Source organism: Protopterus annectens, chromosome 12.part0 (genome assembly GCF_019279795.1).
Source record: "Protopterus annectens isolate FY-2018-M chromosome 12.part0, PAN1.0, whole genome shotgun sequence".
Classification (NCBI taxonomy): Eukaryota; Metazoa; Chordata; order Ceratodontiformes; family Protopteridae; genus Protopterus; species Protopterus annectens.
This window is the reverse complement of record NC_056746.1, coordinates 36385382-36398358: the sequence shown is the minus strand read 5'-3', so window position 1 is coordinate 36398358 and position 12977 is coordinate 36385382. Positions and strand designations below refer to the sequence as shown.

General features: G+C 40.5%; 1 protein-coding gene across 1 annotated transcript in view; it reads left to right on the top strand.

Moving 5' to 3' along the window:
- Positions 1-12977, top strand: part of LOC122816128 — a 730565-nt gene that overhangs the window by 575740 nt on the left and 141848 nt on the right. The window contains exon 8 of the mRNA XM_044088887.1: positions 8857-8960. Coding sequence (XP_043944822.1) covers positions 8857-8960 — 104 coding nt within the window. The remainder of the gene's footprint in view (positions 1-8856; positions 8961-12977) is intronic.

Below are 12977 nucleotides of genomic sequence, written 5' to 3'. Positions count from 1 at the left end.
CTTCTCCAGGAACTAGAAGAGTGGGAAATTGTGGCACGAAAAATCTCAGGGTCCTTCCCGTGCCACACGTGGTGATGATACCCCCAGGGGCAGAGGGAGTAACAATTCCAGAAGATGCCCCTAAAGAGGCAGAGGGAGTCCTCGTAACCAAGGCTCGAGGGACTCTTCCTCTGGACAGCCTTACCAGTGCTCCTGAGGGGCAGCCAGATTGCTTACCTCTGGAAGCAGTCAGGGGTAATTTCTCTCTGCACCAAGCTGCCTGGCAATCTATTACCACTGATCGTTGGGTGCAGAGTATCATCACCAGAGGTCACACCACTCCCCTTTCCTTTCAACCAAATCTTCTGAGAAAGCTTCCTGATGTTCCACCCAGTCAAAGGGAAGCAGAAGCTTCAGAAATAATAAAGCTGTCTCAAAAAAGAGTCATCCAGCCAGTCACACCATACCAACGCGGATCTGGACTTTACTCAAAATTCTTTTTGGTGCCAAAAAAGACAGGCGACTGGAGACCCAAGCCAAATTCCGAACGTTCGCAGTTCAGTCCAGTCTCCCTTTTTTAAGAGAAGGTGATTGGATGTGCTTGATAGATTTCCGTGATACATATTACCACATCAAGATGGACAAACACTCCAGGAGTCTGCTTCTCTTCTGGCTAGAGGACAGTCATTATCAGTTTTGTGCCCTGCCATTCGGACTCTCTACAACTCCCAGAGTGTTCACAAAATGCTTAGCAGTGGTCACAACTCACTTGAGACTACAAGGATTGAGTGTTTCCATATTTGGATGACTGGCTCCTCACCGCCCCCACCAAGCATCCTCTGGTAACAGCACTGCATTATACTCTCTCTCTCTGGCAAAATTGTTGGGAATAATGATACATTGGGAGAAATAAAACCTTACTGCTACACGACAAATAGATTTCATTGGAGTAGTGTTCAACACCCAGTCCTGTCTAGTATCACTCCCAGACCACAGAATCCAGTGTTTGAGGCTCCAGCTCCAAGTGATATTCTCTCAAACAAAAGTTTCGGCAAGGAAAGTTCTTCAGGCCCTAGGTTCTATGGCAGCTTTGATCCCAGTAGTGCCTCTAGCAAAGCTATATATGCAGATTCTGCAATGGCTCCTTCTGTGTCAGTGGTTCCCAAACTATCACCCCCCTCAGTACCAGATCCAAATAACCAACTCTTGCAAACAAGACCTCCTTTGGTGGATGAGGCCAGACACAGAGCTTTGGAGTCGGCCATTTCAGTCCCCTCAGCCCAGAGCCATTGTGACCATGGATGCTTCTCTGATTGGGTGGGGGGGCCATTTCCAGGGAAAGACAGTCCAAGGTACATGGTCCACCTCAGAAGCCCACCGGCATATGAATGTTCTGGAACTGACATCAATGCTGTTAGTATTGCAGACCTTTCATTCAGCTCTCCCTTCCGTGACAGTTGCAATCCAGTCAGACAACATGTCAGTGGTCTGGTATATCAACAAGCAAGGAGAAACCAAGTCCTACCCCCTGCGTTGAGAAGTCATGAGAATTTGGCAGTGGGCGATAACTTCCAAACACTTTCCGATAACAATGCATATCCCGAGGAGCTCCAATGTAATTGCAAACAAACTGAGCATATGTATCCTCCTGCATAACATGAGTGGTGCCTCAACCCCGAAGTGGTGACAGAAATCTTCAGCCACTGGGGCCAGTCTTGCTGTGATCTTTTTGCCTCTCCTTCGAACAAGTTCAGCAGCTATTTTGCCCTTCTTCCCCAGAGGGGGAGTCCCTGAGGGACGCTCTGATCCACGATTGGCCCACGGGACTTCTTTATGCCTATCCTCCCATTCCCCTGATTCCACAACTTCTAAAGAAAGCTCTTCAGTTGACATGCAAGGTGATCCTCATAGCTCCGTTCTGGCCTCAACAGGTTTGGTTCCCCTTCCTTCGACCTCACCTAGTATACCCGCCATGGATTCTGGACCCTCTTCCAGATCTGATTACTCACCCCCAAGGGTTGAGTCACTTGAATCTGTCCAGTCTCAAGCTGACAGCTTGGTTTCTCTACTTTTATTAGTTGCCAGGCAAGCTAATCTCTCCTCACCTGTTTGAGACATCATTCTGGCCTCTCATAAACCATCCACCAGAAAACAATATCAGGATTAATGGAACAGGTTCTCCATCTGGTCTAAGGATCACATGCTAGACCCTTATTCGGCTCCAGTAACTGCGGTACTTCAATACTTGGCTAAGTTTTTTTATAATGGAGCCTCTGCCTCTACTGTATGAGTACACCTAGCATCAATTTCTATTTTCCACAATGGCATAGATGTCACCCCTCTTATCTCTTTATGTCTATGCAAGGCCTTTTTAAGGGGACCTTTCATATCAGGCCTCATATCAGGCAACTCATGGAACCATGGAACCTCACTTTAGTCCTTCAGTCTTTGACTCAAAAACCTTTTGAACCTGCTGTGCAGTGTGACCTAAAGTTTTTGTCTTGGAAATCCTTGTTCTTGATAGCCATCACATCTGCCAGAAGAGTCTCGGAGCTGCAGGCTTTGTGTATCAAGAGCCCCTATCTGGTCTTCCATAAAGACAAAGTATCACTTCGGATGAATCCATCCTTCCTTCCCAAAGTTGTTTCTGAATTTTCCATTAACCAGACCATTGACCTACCAGTGTTCTTTCCAAAATTTTCCAATAGAGGAGAGTACTGCCTTCACTCCTTGGATGTACATAGACAACTGAGGTTTTACCTAGACAAGACTAAAATTATCTGTAAGTCTGAACAGCTTTTCATCTCCTTTTCTGGGCCCAGAATGGGAGATGCTGTTTCCAAGGTTACATTATCGAAATGGCTAAGGGACTGCATATGTTTCATCTATTCCCTCAGTAATGAATCTATGCCAAAAGTCAAAGCTAACTCTGCTAGATCTATGGCAACATCCATAACTTTCTATTCCAGGGCTTCCATGGATGACATCTGCGCAGCAGCTACTTTGGCTAAGCCTCATTCCTTTATCAATCATTACAAATTGGACTTGGTCTCCATAGGGAGAGTGCCTTCAGCTCAATGGTACTCAGGAATGTTCTTCCATAAGGGCCGCCCATGGACCTCAAGGTAGCTTGGGATTCTCTCCCATCAATGATGAATGGAAAGAAAATTAACAACATCAGATAAATAAGTTATGTCTTATCATAACATTCCATCTGTGTTATTCATCTTCTTTCATTCATTATTTCCCACCCTCCTTCCCCCTCCAAAGGCTCCTGTGGGATGCTTTGGGTCCAAGTGGTGTCCTAGGGTATTTGCACAAAAGTGGCCTCAGCTTTACTTCTCTTTCTCTAGCAAACTTGATCTGAGGTAACAGGAAGAAGGGCATTCTGGGTAGAAACGTAGCTCCAGAGTTTTTGGCTGGCGTGAGCTTTGTAAAAAGGCCAACTTGGTTCCGAAGGCTCGGAACCAAACCCATTAGTGATGAATAAAAGAAGATAAACAACACAGATGGAATGTTATAGTACAACATAACTTCCTTTTTTATATACTCCTCCATGATAAGTTATACTTAGCACTTAAGGCCACAAGGGTCCCTGCCTTCTTAGAAGTCTTTTATACATTTATCAAAATTAATAGAGCAGCAAGCATCCTCACTAAGGATTTAAATTTTCATCAGAAAACAGACAGGATATGTGAGCATGATAGATTTATCCATCTTTAAAATAAACTACCTGAACATGTTAGGCAGAGAGAAATCCTTGGCAGCGTTAAGGTGAACCTAAATAACTAGGTGAGCAGCTGCAAATTGTTTCCAAGCCTTTATTGTGTTGCTCTATGGAGGTAGGGCATGTCATTTGAGGGTGGATCTTGGGAAGGCTTTATTAATCCTTAGACTGATCTGCCTTATAGATCCATTGATCATATCATCCAGTGACAACTGTAAAGTACAAACAAGAAAACTAGATGTTGTAGTTAAAGAAAGAATGAAAACAACATTAATTAGTGAAATGTCCACAGCTGTGGATTATGGAGGCCTGCATGTTTACAAGCATAACATTAAAAATAGTAAGGCATGTAAGTAAAACTAGAACACTGTTGAACAAGAACACCCAAATATCATCAGTAGTAATAGCAATGAAAAGTAATTCCTAATTATATGGAAACATAATTATAGTGTAGGTAACCTTGTATGAATTATACAAGAAGGCAGTTCTGGTTAAATTCTGGGTGCTGATAAGCTTACTCACTGTAGTTATGGAAAAATAAAGCGATACTGATTTCCTGATCTTTAACTATGACTTAAGGTGAATAAAGCGATACTGATTTCCTGATCTTTAACTATGACTTAAGGTGAATAAAGCGATACTGATTTCCTGATCTTTAACTATGACTTAAGGTGAATAAAGCGATACTGATTTCCTGATCTTTAACTATGACTTAAGGTGAATAAAGCGATACTGATTTCCTGATCTTTAACTATGACTTAAGGTGAGGCTCATTCCTTCCGTGGTATTAATATACTCTAAACATATGGAGAAATTAAACCTGAGAAAAATGAATGTAGCTGCTATAATATTTCATATCATGACTCACCAGACCAAAGAATTCTGGGATAGAAGAGTAGTCTTGTCATAAAGATCAGGATAACTAGTATATCATTATTGCCATCCCAGATAATAAAAAATACATTTTGTGTCAACCTTAATTTAAAACTGATATTCTGATTGCAGTTTATCAGTTGTAGTCCACATGGCTGTAAATGACCTGAGACGTACCTCTATAGACTATATGAAGACTAGACTATATGAAGAAGACATTTTGGAGCTCCCAGAATGTGTCCTAGGCTGGTATGAGCCTAGCATTGAGCAGCATTTTTACCTTCTCCATGGATGACATCACAATATGAACAAAAGATGACAGACTTTAATTATTTGCTTAGTATCTGGTGTCATTCTAATGGGGTGTACTATTTGTTGAGTCTATATCACGTTGTCGAACTTTTAAAAGTTCAAACGTCATGATCAACACCATATGATCGAACTTTAAAAGTTAGAACATTTCAACAGAGATCTCCATACAGTGCGGAATGAGAAGCTTTCCCTTTCTGCACTATAGTGCGATCTTGGAGTTGGTATATTTAAAGAGCGGTGGGTGTGGTGGTGCAGGGGAGCTTGCCGCCCTGCCTAAACCGTTCAGGTAGGTTTTTTCTTTGGTTTATTTTTTTTTATTACATTTTCGAACTTTTAAAAGTTTGATCATATTGTGTCGACCATATGACGTTTGAACTTTTAATAGTTCGATTATGTAATATAGATGCATATTTGTCAGCATGGAAGGAGATGGTCAACAGACCAAGCTGCTTTAGTAGGGATGATGTGCACCTCTCACTGTAGGCTTTTGAATATTAGCTAAAACATTGTTCTCCCCCCATAGTGCCTTTTTTAGGCAATGTCAAACCAAAAGTATTTCCGACATAGCAAATCAAAGCAAATTAAAACCAAGAAAATCTAAAGGTGTTACTGCTCAATGCCAGAAGTCTAAACAAAAAATTCCACCCTAGAAGCTCTCTTCACCCTAAATAATGCTGTGCAGTCACTGAGACATGATTTAAAGTTGTGGAAAGCCCACCTAAAGTGCAAGGTTATAATGTCTTCTTCAAATTAGACCAACTGGGACTGAAGATGGAGGTGTCTTGATTTACATCAAAAATAAATATACCTCAATATGGGTCAAAGAGGAAAATGCACTTGAGCTTCTCCATGCTCAAATCACCATAGGCAGAATCCCATACCAGTTCCTTGAAAGCTATAGGTCCCCCTCTGTGACACAGGAAACCCATACCATGTAATTAAACTTATTCAAAGCACTCACTGTCCAACCCAATACCATATTCATGGACGACTTTAATTACCCCCACTATTAACTGGGAATCCTATATGACATCAAGCATACAGGCACAGAGATTCCTGGATTTTATCAACACAAACTCCATGGACCAGATTGGGGGTGCAGTCATACTGGATCTGGTCTTCACTGATATGGGAGAGTGCTGCACATTCCCTAGTGCGATGTCTTCTCTGGTAAGGTCAGAGCACAACATGGTCTCCTTTGAAGTAAAAATAAAACTTGGAACTCCAGCTAACTCTGGAATGTTCAGGAACTACTCTAAGGCTAACTTCCGACTATAAAGTGATAACCTGGAAAAGTTTCAAGCCCCCATAAACTCTGAGAACACTGCTGTCTACTCAGAACTGTTCTCAAAAATCCTATGTAATAGCTGTGTAGACACAGCTATACCCACTCACAAGGAAGAAATACAGAACTAACTCAAAAGACAAGCCACTCTGGTGGAATCACATCAGTATGATGTATAACAGAAGGAAGAAAATCATGACAAAAATTGGGGGGGGGGGTGCAGGACCTAGCAGGCTAGAAGTACTGTCATCAAACTAAACAAACAACTCTGAGGACAAATATAGTCTAGCAAAGCCAAATTTGAGGTAAATTTGGCCTCCCAGGTGAAGGACAACCACAGGGCATTTTTCGCTATGTCTGTAACCTCAAAGGCAATACACAATTGTATGCAGAGCTCATTGTTAATGGAGCCACCTATACTGAGTCAGAAGATATAGCAAATCTACTGGCAAACAAATTCAGTGCCAACTTTACCTCTCTATCCTTCTCAACCTTCCCTCAAGAAATATCATCAAATGTAACTCCCCCTGCTATCACTATTGAACAGGTCCTTAATGCTGTTAGTAAGGCCAAAAACACTGTGTCTATGGGCCCAGATAATATTCCAGGATGCCTTCTAAATAGCATGAAACGTGGCCTATCAGGCCCTTTGGAATTACTATTTAACTGTAGCTTCCAGACAGACTTCATGCCTCTTGACTAGAGAACAGCAACAGTCGTGTGTATGCACAAAGGTGGGCCATCCACAGACCCTGGAAACTACAGACCCATAAGTCTCACTCATCTTACATGCAAAGCCATGAAAAACATTATCATGGAAATGATCAGTAATGACATAGAAAACCGCCAGGCACAGGACTCAACCCAATTTGGTTTTGCAAAGTGCAGGTCATGCCTACTGAAGCTGGTGGGCTTCTTTGAGAAAGTCACCAAAGCAATGGATTAAGGAAAATGGTTCACACTGCCTACCTTGACCTGGCCAAGGCATTTGACACAATACCATACTTAGCCATTGTTGACAAACTCAAGAGGTTAGGTAAAAACTCTTATGTCACCCAATGGATAGCTAGCTGGCTCACAGACAGGACCGAGAAAGTTAGAATTGGGGAGTCCACCTCTACAAAGAGGTCAGTCACAAGCAGAATCCCTCAGAGATCAGTCCTGGGACTACTCCGTTTTGGCATTTGCTTCTCTGAAGTCAAGGCCAATGTCAGTGGCCTCTGGCTGACTAAATTTGCAGATGACGGCAAATTAGGAGCTATCATTGAATTCCCCACTGGCACAAATGTTCTCCAGAAAGGGCTGACACAGGCAAATAACTGATGTCAGAGTCATGAACTAAAACTAAATACCAAGAAATGCATAATAGTATCCTTTGGGAAGTCATCCAGCCCTGGTGACTATCATATTGACAACACACCCCCTAAGGGTTGACCCAGTAGTCAGGGACTTGGGGACAACCATAGACAGTAATCTAGCCTTTGACCATCACGTGTCTGCAGTAGTGAGGAAATCATTGTTCCACTGTATTTGGTATTCATTAGACCTATTATTGAGTACAGTGCCCCCTTTGGTATGTACCTAACAAGGCATATTCAATAATTGGAATGTCCACCAAGGTTCCTCACTAAAAGAATACAGAGTGTAAGTAACATGCCCAATGCAACCGCCTCAAGGCCCTATCCCTGTTTTCAGTCTCCTACAGGCTGTTGAAAGGAAATCTATGCCTGGCATACAGGACCCCACTTTGATGGATCTCCTGCATATCCACAAAACAAACAGCTCCAGAATCACCCATTCTAGAAACTTAAACCTTGCCTGTGATATAAATAGGACCTGCTTGAGAAACAGGTATGTTTCGTAGAAACTACCTCATCTCTGGAACAGGCTCCCCATCCAGATGGGGAACAGGAAATTCATCCCTGGCTTGGCACCTGTGTCTGTAATGGACACATTAAGTCCATAAATGGTTCATTTCCCAGGCCCCTGTTTGTAGATATTTCATCTCCCAATCCCCTGCTCACACCTATAGCAAGGGTATGAAAACTTGTCAGAGATTTGGGATGCATGGCTAGGCTTAAAAAGACCCTTGTGGTCATTAGCCTACTAAACACCTATGAAGCTATTTGATGCTGCATGCAGTTGTTGCAAGGAAACACAGGACAGTCCTTGTTTGATTATGGTTATCTTAAAAGTGACTCACAAAAAATCAGATAACAAAAGAGAACATAAACGTATGCCCTTTCTGCTAAACTCCCAAACTACTAAGACAGCAGGAGAATGGTGCAATTCATTCTATTGGTCTAAATGTCAAACTAGTCATTATGTAATAAATCTGTATGTTTTTGTGCCATTAACCAAGCTAGCTAACAGGGTTACTTGGCAATGGGAAGCAGATAAAGGGACAGCAATAATTTTTCTAGGGTGGCTGACTCTTAGAATACTGCATATAGTGTTATTTTTTTCATGTTTGGTTTATGTTGTTGTACTGGCAAGAACAAAAAGCTATTCTGTACTGCATGGAAGGTAGTTTTTATCTGCACCTCCATAACTTTGCTTCCATTGCTGTTTTACATGCTCTTCTACATGTTTGCTGCTTTGATTGCCAGAAATTCTTGACTTTAGCTATGCTAAAATAAACTCTAGCGAGGGAAGTTATGCTTATTTTTTTTATTCTCAGGCTGCAGAACTCTTTACGACTCTGGTGTTTGAACTGAGAAGTCTTTCTTTTGATGCTCTCAGACACTTGTGGCAGACGGCTTCATTTAAGTGCAGAGATGACTGGTAAGATGGGTTGGTTATTTATCTGTGTTAACAAATCATATATACCACACATGAGCAGCAACTCATAATATGACATTTATTGTGCACTATGTGAGGAGGGACAGAGGTTTAATGTATGTATATATGTCCTCTGGGATTAAAGTCATAACTAGGTTGGGACAAAAGGGGCAGCTGTCCTGGGTGCAAGCTGTCAGGGAGCATGACTGACAGGTGCCACTGGTATGGGAGTGCAATATGGCATTACCTTATGAAGCCACAAGGATATTGTGGCTTCATAAATCAATACTAATATTGCATTTGTGTTCATAGCTGAAGCACTGTTTGTCATAATTTAACTGTGGTTTGCTTCTTATTTTTCTCTGGTCTTCAACTTTGATGTTTTTTTTTTTTTGCTCTAGTCAAAGTTGAAGAGAAACTCAGAGGGAGTTGATCTGCTAAATGACATAGCTATGATTCTAATTAAAATTTTATTAATCAGACCTCAGAAGAAGCTGTTTTTTTTTAAAGAAACTGAGTGGTATTACATGGATGTGTGTTTGTTGTGATTTAATAAATGGCGAAGTGATGTCTTTAAGCATCTTTTATGTATTTTAAGTAATGTCTTTCGGCTTCTTCTGGTTAGGGGTCACCACCGCGGATCACGGGTCTGCTTATGATTGGCAGTGGATTTTTACGGTGTCGAGTTGCCAGCCCGGCGCCCAACCTTCAAAGAAGACACACCCACTCATGCATGCACCTACCTGCGTGTCTTTAAAGTTGACGACCACGGGGAGGGCATGCAGACTCCGCACAGAATGCGCTCCAACCGAGAGTTGAACCGGAGAACCTCTTGCTGTGAGGCGATAACACTGACTGCTGCACCACCGCGGCCATATCTTTTATACATTTTAAATGTGCTAAATTGTAATGAAGCTTGTAGAAGGGCTAGACATAAAATTCCATGGACAACAGATTGTGAAGTAGCTGGATGCCTTAACTTTATAAAGTTTTAAATTCTGAAACTGTCAGTGTTAGTGGAGCAATTGTTGGCATACTCTTCTTTACAGCAGAAGGCTGTGGTTCTGTTCTTTCACCAGACAAATTAGTTGCTGACACTGCAGTGTAGCATTAAGGGGGTGCTGCAGTGCAGAAGAGATATTAAACATAGGTCCTATGTGCTTGAGCTGGTGGCAGCTCAGGGGGGGGGTGTAAAGATCCCATGGCACCTATTGAGAAGTGTAGGGGTCCTTTATTTTACACCAATATATATTATTTACAAAAGTGCAAAATAAATTATAAACATATTTGTATGTCTACAGTATTGAAAAAGAACAAAAAAGCACATTTCAACAAAATTACAAATCACTCCTTTTTCCACAACCACCACTTATTCTTACTCACAAAATTTGAAATAACTAATTTACCATTAAACAAAATCTCTGTCAATCTTTGATTTCAAATAACCCATATAATACAAAACATTTTCTTATCTAACTTTTCTAATATATTTTTTACCCAAACCTTCATAAAATCCATATTCAGTTGCTCATATCCTTTTTATTTAGTCAAAATATTCTTTTCTCTTACTACTTCTCATAACTTTTGAATGCTCTTACAATTAAAAAAAATGTGAGCTGAGATTTCTAATCCCTCACAATAAAGACATGTTCTCTCATTTATATTTTATATGGCATATTTGCCTTCACAGGTACAAGGTAGCTTATTATTCTGTAATCTCCACAGAAAATGTTGACGCTCATTTTTCATGCATCAAAAATTTCTTAATTTTATAGCTGTAATTTTTTCTGTTAAACTATTCCATGGATTTACATAATATTATTCTGTCATAATGTTTTCATACCATGTTTTTATGTTATTCTGAACTTCGTCGATATTTAATTTCCACATCCTTATTTTTTCTTTGTAACGTTTTGTTTCTTCATTCATCTGTTCTCTTTCTGTTTTATTTAATCTAAGTAAATCCCATTCTTTTTTATATTTTTCCTTAAACAATGTTCTTAAATAAACACTCATCACCATTAATCCATTCCAACACTCTAAATAAATTCAAAGATGCACCATACATAATTGGATTTAATAGTTCCAAACCTCCTGCATCATTATCTACATATAACATTCATCCCTTAACGGGATTCAACTTAGAGCCCTCAATAAATCTAAATAGTAATTCAATAACTTGCTTTTTTATCTTTAGGTAACACACACATATATATATATATATATATATATATATATATATATATATATATATATTTTTTTTCACTTTATAATCTCAAAATACTGAAATGTCTAATTTCAGTATCTCGAGACCATAAAGGTGAATCTACCACAAAATTTGAAGTCCCGAACACACAGCATACACCACACCACACATACACCACAATACCCACAGTACAGAACAAAAAAACGCACAAAAACATGACACCACACTTCCACAAACCTACCCTACAAATAAGCAGTGGGGCAAGCCCCACTGTACTCCCCATGTGGGGGGCTGCACCCCCGACACCCCCTACTTATGTATACTAACTTCGCGATCGCACAAACAGAAAAAGAAAGTAAACTCACACCCAGACATTCTACAGTCCCTCACGCACACACACACACACACCACACATATACAAAAAACAACACATCCAACACTTACACACTCATACTTTCACCTGCCTACCCTAACCCACATGTACAACTTACAAACACACTCACATACACTCAAACTCCCACCCAAACCCTTACTAAGCGCTCACTTACCTTAAATTCCACCTAAATCCACATACAACACCTGGCACCATCCACACAAAACACCACAAGTAACGTAGTGTAAAGCCATAGCCGCAAATTTGAGATATTCGAATTCGTGATTATGCACTTTCGCTATTTTAAAAATTCGCCTTTATGGTCTCGAAATACTGAAATTCAAGATTTCAGTATTTTTAGATTATAAAGGGACACCATATATATCATGAGTGGACAGGTGATCTGCTGTGGCAACCCCTAACCAGGAAAAGCCAAAAGAAGAAGAAGAAGATATATATATATATATATATATATATATATATATATATATATATATATATATATATATATATATATATATACACACACTTGCCATGTATGCAGTCTTCCTCATCCATAATGAATTAATCAAGATAACTCTTTTATTATAAAATCATAGGATCATAGGAGATTACTAGGCTATCGACCCAGAGATCATTGTAGACCTAGCCATTTCATCTCAATGTAATACCATAGAAATTATGTCAGTACCCAAGATTGCATTTAGTGATGACTGCCAATGTCCAGGAGGTTGTGGGTTCTATCCCTGGTAAGAATTTTTAATATTCTGTTTATTCATTCAGGTTCCTCTTGAACAGTGTCATAGAGGTCCGCTGTTTTCTATGAATTGGTAGCCTGTTCCAAAGATGTGGCAATTGGTGGGAGATAAATCTGTCCCTCCAGCATGTCCTATTTAAGTCACAGGCCATATTTAGGTCCCTAAAATGGTTAGCCCTAGTCCCGTTTGATTTATGGATATGCAGTAAGTTCATTAGGTTTGGGCCTTAGATTGCTCTGTAGGCCAGGCAGTAAGTCTCTCCTAAGAAGTCTGTATGATATGGAGTATAGTGACAGGGACTTTGGTCGGTCTGTGTAAGGCACATGATGGAGCCCATTGATCTTCTTTGTTAGAAACCTTTGAGGTCTCCCTAATGCTGCAGGTGCTTAGTGCAGTGCATACTGAATGGGGCGTTATACTCAATTATGGGCCAGATAAATGCAGAGTATGGGGGGGGGGGTTATAACTTATTTTGCTCTCAAGGTAATACCTTTACTAATCAAGTGTGCTACATAGAAAGCTTTCCTTACTACAGTGGACACATGGTGGTCAAAGTTTAGGTCACAGTGAACTTGTGATCCCAGGTCACTTACCACTCCATGGGTACTTAGGATACTGCTGCTGATTTGGTAGTGCGAGGGGGACATTGTCTGTGCCAAAGAGAATGATGATGCATTTCTTTG